This window comes from Vipera ursinii (assembly GCF_947247035.1).
Source record: "Vipera ursinii genome assembly, chromosome: 4".
NCBI classification, from domain to species: Eukaryota; Metazoa; Chordata; class Lepidosauria; order Squamata; family Viperidae; genus Vipera; species Vipera ursinii.
This window is the reverse complement of record NC_139514.1, coordinates 9,495,870-9,520,838: the sequence shown is the minus strand read 5'-3', so window position 1 is coordinate 9,520,838 and position 24,969 is coordinate 9,495,870. Positions and strand designations below refer to the sequence as shown.

The 24,969-nt window shown below is 42.3% G+C and overlaps 1 protein-coding gene across 1 annotated transcript in view; it reads left to right on the top strand.

Moving 5' to 3' along the window:
* Positions 1-24,611, top strand: part of GRM5 (glutamate metabotropic receptor 5) — a gene marked incomplete at both ends in the record, with an annotated part of 252,987 nt that extends 228,376 nt beyond the window's left edge. Inside the window, 2 exons of the mRNA XM_083362593.1 lie at positions 3,607-3,702; positions 23,765-24,611. Of these exons, the coding sequence (XP_083218719.1) occupies positions 3,607-3,702; positions 23,765-24,611 (943 nt within the window). The remainder of the gene's footprint in view (positions 1-3,606; positions 3,703-23,764) is intronic.
* Between the last annotated feature and the right edge of the window lie 358 nt (positions 24,612-24,969).

The following is a 24,969-nucleotide window of genomic DNA, read 5'->3' as shown; positions in this document are numbered from 1 at the left end:
AGAATTAAATAATCATGCCCAATATAATACAATGATTAAAACTATGTTAAAATTAGACCCAACCCCAACCCCATCAAACCAGGCCAGATTGTTCAAATAAATAAGTTTTTAACTCGCGCCGGAAGGAGCGAAGGTCGGCGGCCATCCGGAGCTCTACCGGTAACTGATTCCATAGTTCCAGAGCGCCCACAGAGAAGGCCCTCCCCCTGGGGGGCACCAATCGACATTCTCTGATCAGAGGCACCCTGAGGAGGCCCACTCTGTGGGAGCGCACTGGACGGAGGGAGGTTGATGCCGGCAGCAGGTGCTGCCGTAGGTAATCCGGACCCATGCCATGTAGGGCTTTGTAGGTCATTACCAGCACCTTGAATCTCACCCGGAGGGCAACTGGCAGCCAATGCAGCTCGCGGACCAGAGGTGTAACATGGGAGTATCGGGAGACCCCCAACACCACTCGCGCGGCTGCATTCTGCACCAGTTGGAGCCTCCGAGTGGTCCTCAAGGGCAGCCCCATGTAGAGAGCATTGCAACATTTAGTTGTTTTAGTTATAGGAAATTAATGGTAATATGGGATGTTTTGTAATATCGGAGCTGAGTTCCTAATAGCATGGGGTTTTCTTAACAAACAATAGGAAACTAGTTGAACATTGCTTTCTTTCGGGATACAGATAGTCCTCAACATACACCAGTTCGTTTATTGACCGCTCAAAGTTACCATGGTACTGGAAAAAGTGACTTACGGCCGTTTTTCGCACTTACAACCGTTGCAGCATCCGCACGGTCCTGTGATCGAAATTCAGATGCTTGGCAACTGATGCGTACTTATGACGGTTGCAATGTCCCGGGGGTCACGTGATCCCCTTTTGCGACCTTCTCATAAGCAAAGTCAATGGGGAAGCCAGATTCACTTAACAACCAGGTTACTAATTTGAAACCGCAGTGATTGACTTAACTGTGGCAAGAAAGGTCGTAAAAAATGGGGGCAAAGCTCCCTGAACAACTGTCTCGCTTAGCATCAGAAATTTTGGGTTGTATGCAGGTTATAAGTCGAGGTCTCCCTGAATGCACCTAGCTAGACTTGCATTAGCCTACTGATGCCGTACATTTCAGGTTACCATGGAAAACGTACTGTGACTTACTCCCGAAGATGTGATTAACATTTCTTAATCCCGTCTATATTCAATGCCTTTCTTTCCTAACCGCTGGAACGAAGCTTTATGCGTATCAGGATATTTGGCGAAGCGGTTTCACTTCCCCCTTTGTCTCTTTCAGCAGTTTCGTCAGCCAACCAACCACTTCCGCTTTTCCGTTCATTGTAGGAACTGACTTGCCTTAGTATGTATACAGAATCTAACATTTTGCATGGTTTGCCTTTCCTGACCTTGCCGTTTTTTTATCACAGCTTTGCACAGAGCATGCTTTGGAAACAGGAATGCCCTAGAAAGCTGTGGATCAGCAACCTGGTGTCTTTCAAATGTTTAAGACCCCAAAGCAAACTTTTAAAAAGGCACCACGTTGGCTGCTCCTGCCCTAACAGATTTAGCTTCAAACACTGTCACTTGACTAGGCTTTCTGAATTTTGCTATTAAGTCTATATTTTATTTTATTTTATTTTATTTTATTTTATTTTATTTATTTTATTTTATTTTATTTTATTTTATTTTATTTTATTATTTTATTTTATTTTATTTTATTATTTTATTTTATTTTATTTTATTTATTTTATTTTATTATTTTATTTTATTATTTTATTTTATTATTTATTTTATTTCATTTCATTTCATTTCATTATTTTATTTTATTATTTTTTTATTTTATTTTATTATTTTATTTTATTTATTTTATTTTATTATTTTATTTTATTTTATTATTTTATTATTTTATTTTATTTTATTTTATTTTATTTATTTTATTTTATTTTATTTTATTATTTTATTTTATTTTATTATTTATTTTATTTCATTTCATTTCATTTCATTATTTTATTTTATTTTATTATTTTTTTATTTTATTTTATTATTTTATTTTATTTTTTTATTTTATTTTATTATTTTATTTTATTTTATTATTTTATTTTATTTTATTTTATTATTTATTTCATTTCATTTCATTATTTTATTTTATTTTATTATTTTATTTTATTATTTTATTTTATTATTTTATTTTATTTTTTTATTTTATTTTATTATTTATTTTATTTTTTTTTATTACTATCACTGAGCTTGGCTGCAAAGCTACTGTTTGGATGTTTTACCACAAACCTTTTCAGTCTGGGGGTTCTTCGTGTCAGTCAGGAATTATGGGAGTTGGAGTCCTAACGCAAATGGAGAGCATCCGATGGAAGGCAGGGTGGTTTAGATGCTTATGGGAATCTCCCCATGGAAGGATGGCACAAATCCGCCTGAATCCGCACAGTTTTATTCCTTAAAATGCAGAAGCAGCACCTCACGGGTTGTTGTTGTTGTTTTCTTGCAACTCTTCATTCTCAATTAAATTTGGCAGTTGTTATCCATGAATGATCAGTCATTAGGGGGGGAAAAACCAGTCTGATTACTGCACACTTGTCAATTTATCTGCTATTCGTGCAAAAAGAAGGATTAGATTAACATCATCCATCTTTTCAGGTGCTGAGTCCCTCCACCCCCAAAATATATATATATATATATATATATATATATTTTCTGGAAAAAATTCCCAAATTATATGAGCAAATCATGATAGTGACGACCTTAGCTTCATGAGAACAATCAAGTCAGCAACATTCTTGTCTAAAGGTTTGCGAGATCTCCTGGAAAAATGCTGCAGTGTGGTGAGATTTGGTAAGCTCGCAAATGCTCAGGCATTGCAAAAACATCATTACATTTTGGAAGTCTACTAAGGCCTTCCACAGGGACCGTGTTGGCAACCTTTAATTTCTTAGATGGCAAAGCCTGTGCATTTCCAAGCCCCGTCACAAACTGTCTTACTCTGTGGTTGTAACTCTTAGCTGCATGTCAAGGTATGCCAAATGTACCCCTAGTTGAAAAATGCACTTGTACAAGAGGCCAAGGGTGCTATGCCTTTTTCACCCACGTTTATTTTTCTCCTTTGACTTTTCTTCTAGTTCCCTCTAACCACCTTCATGTGGTTCCCGCCCCTAAAAGACTGGAGATCCTTGGTGCTATCTGAGCGTGGTGGTTTTCTTGCAGACATCTCATTACCCATACTAGATAACATCGTCAGTGCTAGAAGCTATTAGCTTAAGCTATTAGCCTAACAAGAGCCTAATCACGGAACCTCTAAAGAAATTCCCACCAACACTGACAGGGCAAGCCACTTCTATATAAACAGAGAGCAAGCCCAACGCCTTTGCAGCACTGATGATGTTACCTAGTTGGGTAATGAAACGTCCGCGAGAAAACAAAACAAACTCAGAGAGCGCCAAGGACCCCTCCTTTCAACCCCCTAGTAGTTCCAGTCTTTTATTGAGACTGGAGACTCTGCCCCATTGTCTGGTATAGTCCTTGGAAGTCCGCCACGATGTGCACCACTGTTTTGCGACAGGAGAACATCCGCAATCATTTATCTTCTGTTTTTGTTGCTCCTGTCATTGTCATGCTTTGTTAGGTACAAAGACAGGAGGCTGGCCCAGCACAAGTCGGAAATAGAGTGTTTCACTCCAAAAGGGAGTATGGGAAATGGTGGGCGAGCGACAATGAGCAGGTAAGTAAAAGCATGAATGCCACCTGATCCCTTCCGGAGGGTCAAGGGGGCTTGTCTGTCAGAGGAGTGCAGCCCACCTCCTCAGTGTGTGGTCATCTTCGTCCAACCTGTGCAGTGTATCTCTAGATGGTTTATGTTGTCCGATCTTCAGTCATGGTTGCAAAACCGGCTTCTTGTTTGGTCTGTAACAGCAGGTCCATTTGCAGGAGAAGGCTTTTAAAGGCCTGGAGAATGGGAACCATCCTTTAAGGCAGAGGAGGGTGGTGAGAAAGCTGGTAGCTTTTCTAGGTAGGCTGAATAGGCCAAGAACCTGGGCCATATCAAAGTAAGTGAGGCCTGGATTTCCTATTGTTTTCCTGTTTTCGCAGGATTTTTATGTTATGATGATATTGAGCGCCCCCGATTTCTGGGGGTTAAGCTGTTCCACTGGTTGATTGTCCTCACTGTCAGGAGGTTTCTACTTAATTTGAAAGAGAGAAGCAACCTGGAATTAAGGAGAAACTTCCTGACAGGAGGACAATCAATCAATTGAACAGTTTGCCCCCAGAGATCGTGGGCGCTCCATCACTGGAGATTTTTAAGAAGAGACTAGACATTTACCTGTCTGAGATGGTATAGGTTCTTCTGCTTAAGCATGGGATCGGACTAGAAGACCTCCAAGGTCCCTTGCAGCTTTATTCTATTCTATTCTATTTAGCAACCTATGATAAGGATCCAAGGGACACCCATAGCATATGGTCAAAAAAGTCAAGATGGTGACCATGAAAGTAGAATTGAAGCTCTGTCCACTTTGCTTGCGCCCTTCACAGCAATCATCTGGACTTTCTTGAGTGTATCCTCCAGATACACCTGTAAGGATTACATTACAGGTAGTCCTCCACTTATGACCATTTGAAGTTACAACCAACTCAAAAAAGAGGACCTATAACAGTGATGGCAAACCTTTATAGACCGGGTGCCAAAACTGCAACCCAAAACCTACTTATGTATCGTCGGGTGCCAAGTGGGCATGGCCAATTGGGTGGGCGTGGCTGCAGTGGTATTGGCAGTCTGGGTGGGACTAAAAAGTTCAATCAATCAATTCCAACTTTGCGAGATCTTCTTTTTCCCACAAGAAGTTGAAATAGATTGATTGATTGAACCTTTTTTTTTTGCACACGGCAGCGGAGGCCTAAAGCGAAAAGGTTTTATAAAACCCAGCTGAAGGCCTAGGACTGGGGTGATGGTGCGTGTGCCCACAGAGAGGGCTCTGCGTGCCACCTGTGGACCTATAATCTGAATTCAAAGCTTCTTTTGCTATCACATGATGGAACTTTGAGTGAACAATACGACACAATACGACACATTTGCAGCCAGTTGCAGCATCCCGTGGTCATCGGACTGCATTTTATATTTATTTATATCCAGTTTCTGGCAAAAAGCCACCCATAGCAAACCCACTGGTTTGCTTAATGACTGAAGATTCACTTAGCAGCCAGAGAATCTCTTAATGATCACCACAAAAAAGATAAGATTGTTATGATTACAACCATTGCAACATATGATCATAGTGGGCAAGCTCCATTACTACCTGAATAGTTTTTGTCTATTTCCCACAGAGAAGATACTGGGGGAGGACAGGTCCTGCAGCTCGAGTTAGCCATTCCTACTCTTCTACCTGTGGACCAGGAACATTTTTTAAAAATGGCTATTTGACTCTGAAATCACTTCATTCATTACTGGTTGATTATCAGGATCATGTGAAGTGTTAATACCACTTTATAATGTTTTGGTAAGACCACACATGGAATACTACATCTAGTTTTGGTTCACCACCATATAAAAAAACTGTTCAGACTCTAGAAAGAGTGCAGAGAAGAGCAACAAAGATGATTAGGGGACTGGAGGCTAAAACGTATGAAGAACAGTTGCTGGAATTGGATATGTCTAGTCTAGAGTCTAGTCTAGTCTAGTCTAGTCTAGAGGGACGCAGTGGCTCAGTGGGTTAGGACGCTGAGCTTGTCAATCTAAAGGTTGGCAGTTTGGCGGGTCGAATCCCGAGCGCCGCGTAGCAGAGTGAGCGCCTGTTAATCGTCCCAGCTTCTGCCAACCTAGCAGTTCGAAAGCACGTAAAAATGCAAGTAGAAAAATAGGGACCACTACGGTGGGAAGGTAACAGCGTTCTGTGTGCCTTTGGCGTCTAGTCATGCCGGCCACATGACCACGGAGACGTCCTCGGACAAGCGCTGGCTTTTCGGCTTTGAAACGGAGATGAGCACCGGCCCCTAGAGTCGGAAACGACTAGCACGCGTGTGCGGGGGAACCTTTACCTTTTTTTAGTCTAGAAAAAAGAAGGAAAAGGGGTGACATGATAGCAATATACCCATATTTCAGGGGCTGCCACAAAGAAGAGGGCATCAAGCTACTCTCCAAAGCACCTGAAGGCAGCACAAGAAGCAACAGGTGGAAACTAAACCAGGGGAGGACCAAACCTAGAACTAAGGAAGAATTTTCTGACAGGGAGAACAATTAATCAGTGGAATGATTCTCCTTCAGAAGTTCTGGGCACTCCACTACTGGAAGTTTTTAAGAAAAGATAGGACAACCATTTGTCTAAAATGGTATAGGGCCTCCTGCCTGAGCAGGGGGTTGGACTAGATGACCTCCAAGGTCCCTTCCAACTCTGTTACTCTGGTTATTTTTCTATCAAAACAGGAGACTCAATCAGAAAATTGAGGACTCTTCTGAAATATATTTGGCCTAGCAACAAGGACAAATATTGAATTCCAGCATTCCTAAAATGTGAATTTGTTACACGTTTCCCACTCGCTATTCTTCTCCTGATCTTCCTCTGCACCCTTCATCCTCCTCCTCCTCTTTCTCTTCCCTCTTTTCTGTAAGAGCAAACATGCCCTGTAGTGATTGGATGACAGCTTAGCATTCCTGAAAAATACGTAGACATAATAATAATAATAATAATAAGAAGAAGAAGAAGAAGAAGAAGAAGAAGAAGAAGAAGAAGAAGAAGAAGAAGAAGAAGAAGAAGAAGAAGAAGAAGAAGAAGAAGTTGGAAGGGACCTTGGAGGTCATCTAGTCCAACCCCCTGCTCAGGCAGGAAACCCTATACCATTTCAGGCAAATGGCTGTCCAGTCTATTCTTAAAAACTTCCCAGGGTTGGAGCATTCACAGCTTCTGGAGGCAGGTTGTTCCACTGGTTAGTTGTTCTAACTGTCAGGAAGTTTCTCCTTAGTTCTAGGTTGCTTCTCTCCTTGACTAGTTTCCATCTGTTGCTTCTTGTCCTGCCCTCAGGTGCTTTGGAAAATAGCTTGACTCCCTCTTCTTTGGGGCAGCCCCTGAGATATTGGAACACTGCTATCATGTCACCCCTCACCCTTCTCTTTGTTAAACATACCCAATTCCAGCAACCTTTCCCTATATGTTTTAGCCTCCAGTCCCCTAATCATCTTTGTTGCTCTTCTCTGTACCCTTTCTAGAGTCTCGACATCTTTTTTACATCTTTTTTACTTGTAGTCTACCGTGACAGGAAAAGAAAATCATCACACTTGAGAATTTCCAAAGGCACCTGCTTACTCTACAAATCACCCCTGAAACTCTCCCACAGAGTACAGAGAAGAGCAACAAAGATGATTAGGGAACTGGAGGCTAAAACATATGAGGAACGGTTGCTGGAACTGGGTATGTTTAGTTTAATGAAGAGAAAGACTAGGGGAGACATGATAGCCGTGTTCCAGTGTCTCAGGGGCTGCCCCAAAGAAGAGGGAGTCAAGCTATTCTCCAAAGCTCCTGAAGGCAGGACAAGAAGCAACGGATGGAAACTAGTCAAGGAGAGAAGCAACCTAGAACTAAGGAGAAACTTCCTGACAGTTAGAACAATTAACCAGTGGAACAACCTGCCTCCAGAAGTGGTGAATGCTCCAACACTGGAGGTTTTTAAGAAGAGACTGGACAGCCATTTGCCTGAAATGGTATAAGGTTTCCTGCCTGAGCCGGGGGTTGGACTAGATGACCTCCAAGGTCCCTTCCAAGTTTATTATTATTATTATTACTATTATTATTATTAGTAGTAGTAGTATTAGTATTAGTATTATTTGCTAACAATCAGAGGTAAAGCAGTTATGTAGGTTGAATCAAACATAAGGACACCCACAGATTGCAAAGACATGCAGAAAACGTTGATTTTTCTCCTCCTCCTCCTCATCTCAATAGTTGTTTGCAACAAGCAAAACTTTATTCTAGTATCCCCCAAAATGGGGATAATAAAGTCAAAGACATTTAAGCCATAGCTTACAGAATCTACAGAGATAGTCTTCGATTTACAACAATTCATTTTGTGACCGTTTGAAGTTACCATGGCCCTGAAAAAAGGGACTTCTGACCGTTTTTCACGCTTACGACCATTGCAGCACCCCCATAATCATGTAATCAAAACTCAGATGCTTGGCATCTGACTCATATTTATGACGGTTGCAGCGTCCAGGGGTCACGCGATCCCCTTTTGCGAGCTTCTGACAAGCAAAGTCAACGGGGAAGCCAGTTTTACTAGCTTATCAACTGCAGTGATTCAGTTAACATCCGGGGCAAGAAAGGTTGTCAAATGGGACAAAATTCACTTAACAAATGTCTCACTTAACAGCAGAGATTTGGGGCTCCGTTGTGGTCCTGCATCAAGGATTACCTGCACGCAGTTAAAACCCAATTAAATGCCAGGCTAAATAAAACTGACTGGTTTGGGGATGCTTTGGTTAAAATCTGCACAGTTCCTTTCTGCCACCTCTGAAACCCGACCACATTTTAGATCTTGGCCAAGTGGTCAGGTAAATTTGGACTTTGGGACCACAGTTGGGAGTGACAAGAATCAGCTACTTTTACAGGGATTGTTAAAACGTTTACCGAATTAAATTTAACAAAATTTCGTATTTTCTATTTTTGAATCAGAATGTCCCTTCGGCGATGATGTCTGGGCTATCCAAGTCACCCATTTTACCCCTGTTGCCTTTTTTCTCTTTGTTGGCCGATGATGTCAACAAGCCTTGATCTTATTCACACATCTGCTTCGTATTGATTACCCATGCTTGTTTGTTTTTTTCATTCTCTTGATGTTTTATACAGCCTCTTCTCTTCTCTCCTCCCCTCCTTTTGTCATTGCTGTATCTGCTTTGAACGTCAACGAGATTGATCTGTTCTGTAAAAAAAACAATTCAGCTGAAGGACAAGAAGCAAATTGGTGGGGATGAAAAAAAAATACATGCAAATATCAATTACTCGTGTGCCATTTTTTATGTCATGGAAAATAGGGTGGTTTTTTTTCCCCCCATCAATTTCTCCCCCCTCATCTTGTATATTTTCCCCCCAGAAAAAAAACTCCCTTTTACAACCAAAAAAACCCCTAAAAATTCCAGTTCAGTAGAGAGAAAATGCACCGTCATACTGAAAAAGTTGCATCAAATTAATAGACTGGAAATCTTATTATGAGTAGAATCTGGAGAATTCCTCCTCAGTGTCATTTACTGTGATTAAAACTGGTGATTCTTTGTTCCAAAGAATGTCGGTGTAAGAATAACAAGAGAACTAATTGCGAAGTTTACGAGCTCAGAATGTTCACCGTATAATGCTGCCCGAAAAGATTGCACCTTAGAAGCAACCTAGAACTAAAGAGAAATTTCTTGACAGTGAGAACAATTAATCAGTGGAACAACTTGCCTCCAGAAGCTATGGGTGCTACAATACTGGAAGTTTAAGTTTAAGAAGACTTTGGAGAACCATTTGTCTGAAATGGTTTAGGGCAGGGGTCAGCAACCTGAAAGAGTGAAAGAGCCACTCGGAACCGGTTCCCTCACAAAAGGAAAACCTGGGAGCTGCAAAAAATGTGTGCACATGCGCGTGCAGAACAGGGTTTGACTGAAGAGTGGAGCCAAGGCGAGATATGCACCTACCCTGCATATTTGAATTGATTGGTTGAACTTTTTTAGTCCCACTTTTTTTTTTTTTTTGGACTCCACATGGCAGAGGACTGGGAACCGCAGGAGACGGCTGAAAGAGCCGCATGCGGCTCCGGAGCCGTGGGTTGCAGACCTGTGGTTTAGGGTTTCCTGCCTAAATAAGGGGTGGGACTAGAGGGCCCTTCCAACTTGGTTATTCTATTCTTCTGATATGGTTCATAGATGTGTGTTAGAAAGTTTAATCTGCCGATTGTCACTTTTTGTCCATGTACCGAAACAGTAAAAACGTAACTGTAGTATTGCCAAGGGAATGACAGGCAACAGCCAATGACAGACCGAATTCTGAATCCTACTCACATTTTTAGATTAGCGCTTGTGTTCTGCAGCAGTTAACACAAGGCTGACCCAAAGAATTTTAGCAATGAGTTCTATAGGCCAGTGATGGGCGAACCTGTTAGAGACCGAGTGCCCAAACTGCAACCCAAAACCCACGTATGAATCTTCGGGTGCCGGGTGGGCGTGGCCCATTGGGTGGCTGTGGCCCATTGGGTGGCTGTGGCCCATTGGGTGGGTGTGGCTGTGGTGGTAACAACAGACTAGGTGGGACTAAAAAGTTCAATCAATCAATTCCAACTTTGTGAGATCTTTTTTTTCCCACGAGTTGAAATTGATTGATTGATTGAACCTTTTTTTTTTTTGCATATGGCGGCAGAAGCCTAAACCCAGCTGAAGGCTTAGGACTGGGGCGATGGCACGCGTGCCCACAGAGAGGGCTCTGCGTGCCACCTGTGGCACGCGTGCCATAGGTTCGCCACCACTGCTATAGGCTGTTTCCTTTGGATTGAGATGACACAGGAGATAAATGGCATTTCTACTAGTGCTTTGATGGGGATTTTTAAAAATTGCATCGCACAATTTATCCCAGGAACAAAGTTAGTTGTTTGACTTCCTGTGGTGACTCCCTGCAGTCTTCTTGGCAGTATTTCAAAAGTGCTTTGCCATTGCCTCCTTCCTAGAGCTTAGAGAGAATGACTGGCCCAAAGTCCCCCAGCTGGCTTTGTGCTTAAGGCAGGAAGACTAAGACTCACAGTTGCCCATTTCTAGCCTGGGATCTAACCACTACAGCAGACTGACTTTCTAGTTGTAGGTATCTGGCTCAAATTACCTACCGTCAAGATAATGCCGCACTTCAGTTGTGGTTTGTGGGTGAACATTGGTGTGCGTGTTTGTGAGTGCGTGTATGTTTCTACAGTCTATGTGAATTATTAATTTCTTATTTGTTGCATTTAATTAAGTCAGTAATTTCATGCCCAAATCATAGCAGGGCTATTGAGACGTCTACGTTTTGACAACCTCATAAAACACACCATTGCATAATTGATTTTGTACGATAGAAGCAAAAGCTATTAGTGGAGAGCTGACGACGGATGGCTTTTCATATATATAAAAGTGCCTTGCAAACAAACAAAAGATCAGGAACAAAAACACACATCTCCCTTTTGCCTAGCATCTCCCATTTTGCGTTTGTTGGATTTCTTTGTCTTCGAAACAAAAAAAATGACATGCAAAATCATCTTTTCCAGCACCGTTGGATGCTGTCCTGAAAAAAAAAGAAAAACTCCACAAAAAAAACAGAATCTCCTGGGGCAGCAAGGTTAGCTTCCAATTGTTTGGCCTATCTAAAGAACCGACTTCACTTATTTCTTCCACAAGGTCATTTGAAGGACACGTCCGGTAATTTTGCTTCCCAAAGCCTCAGAAGCAATTCAGTGATGACTTTTGTGATAATTTTGAAAGTTCTGCCAATTCTAAAGGCTAGGAATTGCAGCCAGGGGTTGAAATATTGCCGGTCTTACCACAATAAAAAGAATTCCCATGCTCCAAACTTCACACAATACGAAAGGAAAATTTGTTTGCTGTTTTTTCATGTCTGCTCTTAAAACGAAAATAAGAGAAACTCCGGTGTTGTAATTCCTGTTGGGTTGCTTTAGCAGAACTGCAAAAACTGTTACGTTGAGCCGTTCCCCTTATGTCCCATTTTGCATCTCAGCCCTAATCCCACCCCTTAACCTCCTGAAATGGCTGAAATTCAGTTGTAAAATGGCTGCATATCAACAGTGCAATATTTTGCTTCATGTTCAGAGTTGAAGCTCCGGAATGAACAGAAGCCACTCTAGGAAGTCCATCTCTTTTATTTCCACTCCCCCTTTTACTCTCCTGCAGAACCCCCCCACCCCCACCCAGCCCAAATATCTGCCTGAAAATTTACCCTGTTTGTTTTGGGGATGAAGGATTGAAGCGGAGATGAGTGGAAGCATTTTGCTTCTGCTCATTTCTCATTCTTATTCCCATGTCATTCTTAAAACCACCCAAAAGAAAAAAAAGAAGAAAAAGGGGGAGGGGCAAAAAAAAGGAAAAGAACTTTCCCCAAGATTTCATTCCTGCTTTCTGCCTCCTTCTTCTTTTCCTCCTCTTCCTCCTCTTCTTCCTCCTCCTCCATCTCCTCCTCCTCCTCCTCCTCCTTTATCATTATCCTCCTCTTCCTCCTCCTCCTCTATCCTCCTCCTCCTCCTCCTCTTTCTTCTATTCCTCCTCCTCCTCCTCCTCCTCCTCCTTTATCATTATCCTCCTCCTCTTCCTTCTCCTCCTCCTCCATCCTCCTACTACTACTACTCCTCCTCCTTCATCATTGTCCTCCTCTTCCTCCTTCTCTTCCTCCTCCTCCTCCTTCTCTTCCTCCTCCTCCTTTATCATTATCCTCCTCCTCTTCCTTCTCCTCCTCCTCCATCCTCCTCCTACTCCTCCTCCTCCTCCTTCATCATTGTCCTCCTCTTCCTCCTTCTCTTCCTCCTCCTCCTCCTTCTCTTCCTCCTCCTCTTTCTTCTATTCCTCCTCCTCCTCCTTTATCATTATCCTCCTCCTCCTCTTCCTCCTCCTCCTCTTTCTTCTATTCCTCCTCCTCCTCCTCCTTTATCATTATCCTCCTCCTCCTCTTCTCCTCCTCCATCCTCCTCCTACTACTACTACTCCTTCATCATTGTCCTCCTCTTCCTCCTTCTCTTCCTCCTCCTCCTCCTTCTCTTCCTCCTCCTCTTTCTTCTATTCCTCCTCCTCCTCCTCTTCCTCCTTTATCATTATCCTCCTCCTCTTCCTTCTCCTCCTCCTCCATCCTCCTCCTACTACTACTACTACTCCTTCATCATTGTCCTCCTCTTCCTCCTTCTCTTCCTCCTCCTCCTCCTTCTCTTCCTCCTCCTCTTTCTTCTATTCCTCCTCCTCCTCCTCCTCCTCCTCCTTTATCATTATCCTCCTCCTCCTCTTCCTTCTCCTCCTCCTCCTCCTCCTCCTCCTCCTCTTTCTTCTATTCCTCCTCCTCCTCCTCCTCCTTTATCATTATCCTCCTCCTCCTCTTCCTTCTCCTCCTCCATCCTCCTCCTCCTACTACTATTCCTTCATCATTGTCCTCCTCTTCCTCCTTCTCTTCCTCCTCCTCCTTCTCTTCCTCCTCCTCTTTCTTCTATTCCTCCTCCTCCTCCTCCTTTATCATTATCCTCCTCCTCTTCCTTCTCCTCCTCCTCCATCCTCCTCCTACTACTCCTCCTCCTCCTTCATCATTGTCCTCCTCTTCCTCCTTCTCTTCCTCCTCCTCCTCCATCCTCCTCCTCCTCCTCCTCTTTCTTCTATTCCTCCTCCTCCTCCTCCTCCTTTATCATTATCCTCCTCCTCTTCCTTCTCCTCCTCCTCCATCCTCCTCCTCCTACTACTACTCCTTCATCATTGTCCTCCTCTTCCTCCTTCTCTTCCTCCTCCTCCTCCTCCTCTTCCTCCTCCTCTTTCTTCTATTCCTCCTCCTCCTCCTCCTCCTTTATCATTATCCTCCTCCTCTTCCTTCTCCTCCTCCTACATCCTCCTCCTCCTACTACTACTCCTTCATCATTGTCCTCCTCTTCCTCCTTCTCTTCCTCCTCCTCCTCCTTCTCTTCCTCCTCCTCTTTCTTCTATTCCTCCTCCTCCTCCTCCTTTCTTCATAATTTATCAGTCAGATTGCTAGCTTGCTGAAAACAACCCACCAGCAACTGAAGTGCTTTGTCACGTAAAATGCCCTCTAACACATGGCTCCTTATTATGGCAGCACTTGTGTAGCTGGCTTCATCGCCTACACTGGCTAATTTATTAGAAGTGTTCCTGCACGTTTGCCTCTGACGGAGGGTGAAATTTTCCTTAGTGCTTGGCACTCTGCTTCAGAGAGACTATTTTATTCATTTTGAATCTTAGAAATGCCTCTGCCCTCAGACAGATTAATCTTGGACAATACTGAGCCATAGCCATGTACAATTGCTTTTGTTTTTATGGTGGACCAGCGTTTGTTCATTCTGTCTATCTATCTTCACATAAAAGCTTAAGCTGACTTTAACTTCTCTCAGCAACAATGGCAAAATACAGCCTTTAACTTGATTTATACGCTGCTCAAAGCACTCACTCATCTGTGATATTTTCTTTTTTTAAAAAAAAAACACCCCAAACTCTTATTCAGAGCTATTTTGCTCCAGTGGGTTAGCCAGTAAATACTTTGCTTTAAGGGGGACATTATGTCAGACGGCAATAATTAAAAAATTATAAACTTCCTCAGAACTGCTCTTGGCTTCTCCAAAAAGAATCATGAACTTCCCATTGTAATAATCATCCATTATCTATTTATTTACAAGAGGAAGCTTTTCTTAAACAAGAACCTGCCAATAACCCCCACAGTTATCACTCAATTTTCCTAAAATAGGGTAGGACAGTTGCAGTATAATACTTTACATAACATATTTTCAAAGATGTGGGGGGGTTTTGTCTCAAAGTACATCCCAGGTTGATGCATGAATACACACAGAGACAGACACACACACATGCAGAGACAAATACACATACATATACACACATCCAGGTAGTCCTTGATTTACGATCAGTTGCTTAGTCACCATTCAGGGGACTTATGACCTGGGTTCCAAGTTCTGCTGGTCCGCCCACTCTGCAGGTCATGTGACCAAACTTTGGTTGCTCGGCAACATTGCAGTATTTCTGGCCATTTGCAAAGTCCCATGATCATGTGACCACATTTTCCGATGGTTTTGCTGAAAACCAGCACGTATCTCAAGTTGTCAGCAAAACCGCACCCATAGTGAACCATTCACTTCACAAGTACCACAAAATGTGGTAAAATCAGGTCATCATGCGACCGACCCTTTTTATGATTGTCACGAAATATGGCCATAATGGGCAGGCACTATTACAGTCGGAAATAACTAGCACGCATGTGCGGGGGAACCTTTACCTTTACCTTTATTACAGTCATATGTCAAGGATTACCTGTATACAAACACACACACACACACACACACAGAGGGAAAGCACAGAAATAGCTATTATTTATACTTTACTATACAGGTAGTTCTTGACTTACAACAGTTCATTTAGTGACCATTCAAAGTTACAACGATATTGAAAAAGTGACTTATGACTGTTTTTCACAGTTACGACCTTTGCCGTATCTCCATAGTCTCGTGATCAAAATTCAGATACTTGGCCACTGGTTCACATTTATGACGGTTGCAGTGTCCTGGGGGTCACGTGATCGCCTTTGGAAACCTTCTGGCAAGCAAAGTCAGTGGGGAAGCCGGGTTCACTTCACAAAAGCCCTAATAAGTAGGCATATACATAGAATGAAGGCTATTGCTAAGCACATTGATTTGTGCTTAGATTGTAAGCTGCCCTGAGTCTTCGGAGAAGGGCAGGATATAAATGGGATTTTTTTAAAAAAACCTGCAAAGTGCAGATTTTAACCAAAACAAACAGGCTGACATTTAATTGGGTTTTAACTGCATACAGGTGGTCCTCCACTGAAGATCGCAACTGGGCCCAAAATTTCAGTTGCTAAGTGAGACAATTGTTACATGAATTTTGCCCCATTTTATCACCTTTCTTGCCACAATTGTTCAGTGAATCACTGTAGGAGTTAAGTTAGTTACACGGCGATTAAGAGAATCTGGCTTCCCCACTGACTTTGCTTGTCGGGAGGTCACCAAAAGGGATCATGTGTTGTGATTCCTCGCCAGCCGGTGGATCCAGCAGCTGAGTCTGAGGAATCAGAGGAGGAGGAGGAGGGGCCTGGAGTGACATTAGAGTCAGAGGAAGGCTCCAAGGAGCTCCAAGACTTACAGTCGAACGAGGAGCCTGGCCCCTCTACTCGCGCTCAGGCTGAGACGCAGCTGTGCTGGGAGTCTGAGTTGAACAGTGATGAAGCACAGCAGGGGAATATCCAGGATGCATGAAAACACCGGCAAGAGAAGCGAGTAAGACAGAGGAACGCAATGGGGCGGCTCCAAAGGCAAAGGAGACAGCATTAGGAAGCCACACCTTGGCTGAATTATAAAAGGGAAGATGTAGGAGATGCTGTTTGACGAAGGCAACCGTTCATGTTGAGGATCGAGTTTCTGTGAACTGTGTTTGTTTGCCTTGAACATTGACTCAGGTCTGTGAGAATAAAAGGGGTTGTTTTTTTTCTTGCGGTTCCTGCCTGTTTCTTGGAAGAGGGGTTTCTCCTTGTGAGCATAACGACTCAACGTAGCCTGGGAGAGAACATCATGTTACCCCCGGGACATTGCAAACATCATAAATACATGCCAGTTGCCATGTGTCCAAATTTTGATCATGTGACCCTGGGGATGCTGCAACGGATATAAGTGTGAAAACTGGTCATAAGTCACTTTTTTCAGTGTCATTGTAACTTCAAGCAGTGACTAAACAAAAAGTTGTAAGCTGTGGCATGTCTATGGAGATTCCCGGTCATCCAGGTCATAGTTATCCCAAAGGTGCTTTTCCACGAGGCAACTGGACTCTTGTTTTTCTTTGAAGACATTTCGCTTCTCAGTTGAGGACTACACTGTGGCTCCTGTAGCCACCAGCCCTTACATCTTTTCTCAGCAAATTCCCATAGATTTCCGACACCTGACTCCGTTCCATCACAAAATCAATTACCCCTAAGTGGATAATTCACCAACTCTTCTGTCATTTACTAAGTGACACTTTTCAACTGTCAGTTTTGCTTTCAAGCGCCAGTTTTAATCCTTCCTTCCATAGCAACAGTAACCAGCACGACAGTCTCACGTTCAGCGCAAAGCAGAGTTGACCTGCTGCAAACGTGTGGGCTTCAGCTCCCAGAATTCTCAGGAATAACCGTGTGGACTGGGGAATTCTGGGAACTGAAGTCCATGTATCTGAAGGATGTCTAGATCTTGGGAAGCCGTAGAGGTAGTCTTTGACTTACAACCACAACTGAGTCCAAAATTTTTGTTGCTAAGCAAGACAGGTTTTTTTTGCCATAGTAAGCAAATCCTGCAGTTAAGTGAAACGTGGTTGTTAAGTGAATTTGGCTTCCCCCCATTGACTTTGCTTGTCAGAAGCCAGTTGGGAAGTTACAAAGAATGATCACTTGACCTCAGGGCAGTACAACTCTCATAAACACAGGCCAGTTGCCAAGGACCTACATTTTGATCAAGGCACCATGGGGATGCCACAACACTCACCAGTGTGAAAAACGATTGTAAGTCACTTTTTCAGTGCAGGGGTAACTTTGAACATTCACGGAATGAATGGTGGTAAATTGACGACTGTCTATAATTACATTAAACATGGTGAAGAACGCTTGCAGGACTTGGGTACGGCTAGGCTAAAGAGAAGAAGGACTGGGGTGATATGATAGCAGTATTCCAGTGTGTGAGGGGCTGTCACAAAGAAGAGGGGATCAATCTATTTTCCAAAGCACCAGAAGGCAGGACAAGAAATAATGGATGGAAACTAATCAAGGAGACAAGCAACCTGGAATTATGGAGAAACTTCCTGACAGTGAGGACAATTAAGCAGTGAGACGGCTTGCCACCAGAAGTTGTAGGTGCTTCATCACTGGAGGTTTTTAAGAAGGGACTGGACAGCCACTTGTTTGAGATGGTATGGGGTCCCCTGCTTGAGCAGGGGGTTGGACTAGAAGACCTCCAAGGTCCCTTCCAGCTCTATTCTGAATCTGAATCTGATGCTGCAGTGGTTGTGTGAAAAAATGGTTATAAGCCACCCAGGTTGAAGATTACTGCTGCACCTGCATGCAAAAACCGCACTAATTTCAGTCCTAGCCAATTTTGTAATGTCACTGAATGTCCTTCCTTTCTTTTTGTCTTTCAATTTTCAGTGGCAAAAAACGTACTTGTCCCTGCTTTTTTATTATTTTGTTTTATTCATTTGTAACATAAAATGCGAAAATACAAAAGCAAATAGTAGGGGACAACGGTAGAAAAAGGGGAAACAAAAAAGGTGTGAAGAAAGGGAGGGGAAAAAACAAAAGGCATTGACCTCCGACTCTCTCTGTTGCAGTAAAATCAGACATTAAAATCAAATCTCAACTTTTTACGTTTCTACAGTAGTATGCACTAGCCATTTCTGTATCGGCAAATCAGTCTAATCGGTAAAACCCAAAATCACGGTATCATTTTTTCCCACCTCAAGCACAAATTCCAGAAGCGGTTTCCAATTAGAAACAAAAGTACTTATGTTCTTTTCTTTTATCAGCGCAGTCAATTTGGCCATCTCTGCTAATTCCATCAGCTTTTGTAACCATTCGTCCATGGTGGGAATCGAGGCGTCCTTCCACTTTTGTGCATAGAGCAATCTTGTTGCAATCACCATATATAAAATCAAAGTTCCAATTTTTTTTCCAGTTCTCTTTCCATTATTTTTATTTATTTATTTATTTTAATCCCATTTATATCCCGCCCTTCTCCGAAGACTCAGGGCGGCTTACAGTCTAAAGCACAATGTGCTTAGCAATAGGCCCAGAAGGAAAGTTTCTGGTTTAATTTTTATGTTCACTTTAAGAATTTTCTCCAATATTTCTTTGCCTTATCACAACTCCACCATAAATGATAAAAAGTCCCTTCTTTACATTTACATTTCCAACATTTGTTTAAAATATCTTCATACATTCTAGATAACTTGTCTGGTGTTAAATACCAGTGATACATTGTTTTGTAAACATTTTCTTTTAGGCTAGAATTTAATGTGAACTTTAAGCCTTTTATCCACATATTCTCCCATTGTTCAAACATCACATTATACCCAAAATTCCTTCCCCACTGGATCATACAGTGTTTTATATGTTCATTTTCCAAATTCAATTGTCCCTGCTTTTAAGGTTAGATAAACATATATAAGCTTAACCATAACAACTTCCTGCAAGTAAGATTGGGATCTGTAATTCCCAACACTGTTTTCTACAATATTTGAAATTTCTAACTATTTTTTTGAAAAATAAATACCACTTTATTTGAAGAAAAAGTAAATGATTGCCAAATCCCTTTATCCCTACTATATGTGTATCTGTAGCCTCTGACTTGAAGGAATTAATTGGATGCCTGAAATAGTTATCTCAAGAAACCATGATGCCATTATTTACTTATATGATGATCACTGTGACTAAAACAGAGTAATCTCAGTGTAGAATTGGGTGAAACTAAAGTACCTACACTAAAGGAAATAGTGATATTTTTGCAATTCTCCCTCCCCCTTTTTTGTGTGCAGTGGAATAACACAAAATGTCTATATCGGGGTGTTTCTGTTTGGCTTTGATTTTGCAACACACTCTTTGTGCGTAGCTGTGGGTTAGAATCTCCTGGAATTTTTTTTTAAAGGCTAGCAACCTTTTGAAAGACTAGAGATTTCACAGGGTATAGGCCTCGTATGTTTGTGTGTTGGGGGGTGTGTGTGTGTGTGTGTGTGTATTAGTTTGTGTACAGGTTAATGCTAAGTATTCATTCTCCAGCCTTTGGTTGGGTTCTCGGAGCAAAGACCCAATCTGAAGTTTGTGCAAAGCTTTACAAGGATGGTTAGAGCAAAATAAATGGTTGTCGATGGTTTTATATGTCTGTGTATTGGTTTTTAACTTTCTTTTATTGGATATTGTTGTTTCTGTTTGTTATGAGCTGCCCAGAATCACTTAGATGAAATCAGATAACCATGCAAATCAAATTAATAGTGGTAACAGCAATAATAATACAAATCCCCTTTAAGCAGCTCCACAAAGCAATCTTTTCACACAAGAGAACAACTTTCTGGGGTGTCTTATGACTTTTTCAGACGTGGAAAGGCCAATACAGCTAGTCTTTGATTTACAGCCATTCAGTTAGTGACCAGCCAAAGTTAAAGCAGCAGTGGGGAAAAAAAGTGATTTATGACCATTTTTCACGCTTAGGACCATTGTAGCCTCCCTGTGGTCACATGATCAAAATTCAGCCACTTGGCAACTGACTCATATTTATGACCACTGCAGCGTCCCAGAGCCATGTGATCACCTTTTGCAACCTTCTGACAAGCAAAGTCAATGGGGAAGCCAGCTTCATTTAACAACCACGTTACTAACTTAACACCTGCAATGATTCATTTAACAACTGTGGCTAGAAAAGTCATAAAGTGGGGCAAAAGACACCTAACAACTGTCTCGCTTAGCAACAGAAATTTTGGGCTCAGTTGTGGTTGTAAGTCGAGAACCTCCCTGTAATGTCGTACCTACGGTGCATAATATCTCATTAGTCAATCACTCAATATATTACTTATATGCAGAATATATTCAGCAGAATACATTACTTCCTACAGGGAGTAATGCTGTGTTCTTTAATATCTTAATAAAGCATTTTTCTGATCTCTTCCCCCAGAAACAACTTTGAAATATAGTTTTGATAGGAGGAACATAAAATACAGAGGATTGGGGGACAAGATTCTTCTCTTGAAATCTGCAATAACCAGGTGGCAACACTTAGCTAACCTTGGATTAGGTGACATTACTAGTTAATTTAGCTAGCCTTGCTAACCTCACCTATCTGAAAAAGCTAAGCAGGCTCAATGTGGTTAGAATTTAGATGAGAGATTACCAGGATATCACCGTGCTATAGGCTAGATTGGAAAGACAGAAAAGCGTTCCAGAAGATAGCAGTAGCTAACCACTTCTGCATGGTTGTCCAAAAATGACAGAGACATATGCATGCAGCAAATGAGTCAAATTCATCTTGACAAACAAGGATTGGTTGCAACAGAGGGCAGCAACTTTTTTGGCTTTGACTGATCTTCAAAAAGAAAACAAGTTAGACCAGCTTCACAATTTGATGGGGAATCACCAGGGAAAAAGAATCGAGGGGTACAGATCAGACTAGGAAGCTGAGAAAATATCTCAGAAGAAGACAACGTCAAACAGGTTTCAAAGTATTGCCAAATAAACTGGACAGACATGAGCATGAAGTCACCAAGAGTCAAACTCAGTACCTTTATCTGAAAATCAAGAAAAAAGGCATGCTGACAGAAGAGAATATTTGTAGCTCGGGTTTGAACTGTGGGGTCATTGGTGCTCTCTGAGCTTGGTGGTTTTCTTGCAGACGTTTCATTACCAAACTAGCTTACATCATCCATTCTAGTCATCAATGGGTAATGAAATGTCTGCAAGAAAAACAACCAAGATCAGAGAGCACCAAGGGCATGGTTAATGTGAGGTATCCAAGATAACTTATGTAGATCAGGGGTCCTCAACCTTGGCAACTTTAAGACTTGTGGACTTCAACTCCCAGAATTCCTCAGCCAGCAACGTAGATAATAGGAAAAGTATTGTCTAGCTGAGTGTCAAAGTTGAATATATAAAGAATGCAGCTCATTGGCCATGAACAAATGTCTTGCCTTGTCTCATCTTCCTTTACTATTAAATTTTTATTCCACTTTTATTTTTGATTAACAAAAGGCAGCATGCATACCTAATTTTTTTGCTTAGATTTCATTTTTAAAAGTTCGTCTTTTTAACTGACAATACCTGGGGGTATAAATGTGTTCAGGGCCACATTTCCTGATTATGTTAACATTTACTGATTATAATTTTCCTGATTGCTGTATATCCTTAATTTTCTTTTGTGCTGTCTTTGTAATTTGGTTTTAATTGATTTGACGATTGTGTGTTGCCTAGTCATTTGTTTGGAGATGGACGGCACATAAATTGAATAAACAGATGAATAAATTTTAAAATATATCTGGATGCCATCACTTGTTGGACCACAAAATAAAACAAGTCCTTATACTGTTGTATGAAAGTGGAATTTTCTCTGCTGATTAAAACAGGGCTTTCCTCATTCTGATGTTTCCTCGAATAGAGCAGAAAACAACACACCCAGTGTACAATCAGATTGATGGCAATTTGGCCATGGATCATGTGAGAGAAAAATGTGACACCACACTTCAAATATCTAAAGGGCTGTCAGAAAGAATTATTTATTTGCTACCCTTCGGTCATAATAATGTTGGTGACTGATTTGATGAGAGACAAGTATTTGTCCTCTGTTGCTTCCAAGGACTAAAGTTGCACCAGTGTTTGTTTGGGCTGAGTATCATAAGAAACTTTTTGATAGAAAAAGCAGCTCAAAAAAAGAGCAATGCCTTGGAGAAATGGTGGGTTAATTTTCATTGAAGTTTCAAGCAAAATCTAGCCCAACCTTTCCTGACTGAGGTAGCCTCCAAACATATGGATTTCAGTTCTTAAAATGACTACATTTGTTGTCTGTGGAGATTCTCAGTCATCCAGGTCATGGTTGTCCCAAAGGTGCTTTTTCAGGAGACAACTGGACTTTCCGGTTTTTCTTTGAAGACGTTTCGCTTCTCATCCAAGAAGCTTCTTCAGCTCTGACTGGATGGTGGGGAATGGAAGGATTTATACTCCTTGCAGACAGCCGGTCATTTGCATTCTTTTAGAGAGTCGTTGAGGCCACCTGGAGGGTCACTTGAGTAGCACAGATGTATGTGGAGCCTTCTTGGCTGCAGGATGTTGAACACAGGTGTAAGCTGTTGGGATGAGTCTGTGTTGTCTGCATTTCAAACCGAAGCGCAGTATACATCCTTCCATTCCCCACCATCCAGTCAGAGCTGAAGAAGCTTCTTGGATGAGAAGCAAAACGTCTTCAAAGAAAAACCCAATAAAGTCCAATTGCCTCGTGAAGAAGCACCTTTGGGATGACTGTGCTTGTTGAGAATCCGGAGGAAGACCATAGGATGTCTAGCCTTCCTCTCACATGGTGATACTGGTGTACTGGTGTCCAAAATGGTATAGGGTTTCCTGCCTGAGCAGGGGGTTGGACTAGATGACCTCCAAGGTCCCTTCCAACGTCGTCTTCTTCTTCTTCTTCTTCTTCTTCTTCTTCTTCTTCTTCTTCTTCTTCTTCTTCTTCTTCTTCTTCTTCTTATTATTATTATTATTATTATTATTATTATTATTATTATTATTATTATTATTATTATTAAACGGTCTCTAAACGAGTGGTTGTAAGTTGAGAACTATCTAGATTCTGGATTCCCTACGCCAAACTGTGGGTGAAAAGACAGTCACCAACTCTGTCATGATCGACATCAAAACCACATCACAGGATCGTTGTTCGCACGTCTGTTGCCACATCCCTGTGCTTTAAGGAGGATTGTCTTATTTCTGTATCTGTTTATTCCAGTTGTCTGTTAATGTGCATTCACAGGCGTTCCTTGACTTACGACCGCAACCGGGACTATTGCTAAGCATGCTAAGCAGTTGTTAAGTGAATCCTGCTCAATTTGATGACCTTTATTCAGCACGGTGAAGCTGTAGTCACTGTAGTCATTAAGGGAATCACATGGTCCTTAACCAAACCTGGCTTCCCGTCTTGACTTTGCTTGGTGGATGCTGGCTGTGAAAGTTGCAAATGGCGGTCAGCCGACCCCAGAAGGCAGCAACCATTACAACTGTGTTCCAGTTGCCAAGCGCCTGGATTTTAATCATGTGGCACTGGGGACTCTGCAGACGGTTGTTAAATGCGTAGGTCAATTTGCTCAGTGCCCTTGCCACGTTGAACGGTTGCTGAGCAAATGGTTGTTAAGTTGAGGACGTAACCCTGTATTTTAATTCGGTCTTGCAAGGGTTACCTTGTCAACTTGGCGCTAAAGATTCCCGCTGGGGATGTTGCTGACGCTCTTCCAGAAGTGTCTTAAGATGTCTTCTAAATCCAAGTCTCTAAATGTTCTCTCTCTCTCTCTTGTGCCGCAGTTCCAATGGGAAATCAGTCACCTGGGCCCAGAATGAAAAAAGTACAAGCCGAGGGGCCCACCTCTGGCAGAGGCTTTCGATCCATATCAATAAGAAAGATAACCCCAACCAAACCGCGGTGATCAAGCCCTTCTCTAAAAGCACAGACAGTAGCAGCCGGCAGGGCAGTAGCACCACCATCACCACCACGTTCCCTGAATCCAGCGCCAAAACCCTCTACGATGTCTCCGAAGCTGAAGAACACTACCCAGTGCAATATCGGGTCCAAACTCCTTCTCCCATCAGTACAGTCAGCCAGAGAACTGCTTCCCTGAGCCGGACTGAAGACGACGTTCTGACTTTCCCGACGGAACAAACCCAACGGAGCAGCTCTTCCCAAGGTTCCCTGATGGAGCAAATCAGCAGCGTGGTGACTCGGTTCACGGCCAACATCAGCGAGCTGAACTCCATGATGCTCTCCACTCCCACGCCGGGCACGATGGTGACCACCCCGCTGTGTTCTTCCTACCTGATTCCGAGGGAGATCCAGATCCCCACCACCATGACCACCTTTGCAGAGATCCAGCCTCTCCCTGCCATTGAGGTCAACGGAGCATCTCAGTCAAGCAGGAAACCTTCTTGCGGAAGCGTCAAAGAAGGCCCTTCGGCGGAAACCCCGGCCGTTGCCAAGGCCGAGCTTGAAGAGCTGGTGGCTTTGACGCCTCCCTCTCCTTTCAGGGACTCTGTGGATTCTGGAAGTGCTTCTCCCAGTTCTCCAGCATCGGAATCCGCCATCTGTATGCCGTCTTCGCCAAAATACGACTCGCTGATGATAAGGGATTACACGCAAAGTTCTTCTTCCTTGTGAATGTAGTTGAAGTCAACTTTTGAATTTCTACAGCGTCGGCTCCTTCAAGGAGACCAAGTCCAGCCTCCTCCCAGTTCTCCAGTGTTTGCAGACACAATGAGAGCAATGGGTCATTTTTTGGGTGGGGGAGGGGATGAAAAGATGCAAGGGGAAGAGTTAAAAACAACAGATCTGGGTTATGCTCTTTTAAACTTACACGCACGCACGCACACATACATACACGACAAAACTTTTTAGCAGATTTTTCGTGGCCTTAAAAACATGGGCTTTTCAATGGAGGAGAAAAAAAAAAAGAAACTTTGCATTTATTCCTGAGGGCTGAGAGGGAGTCTCTTACACATCACTTAACTTGCCAAGT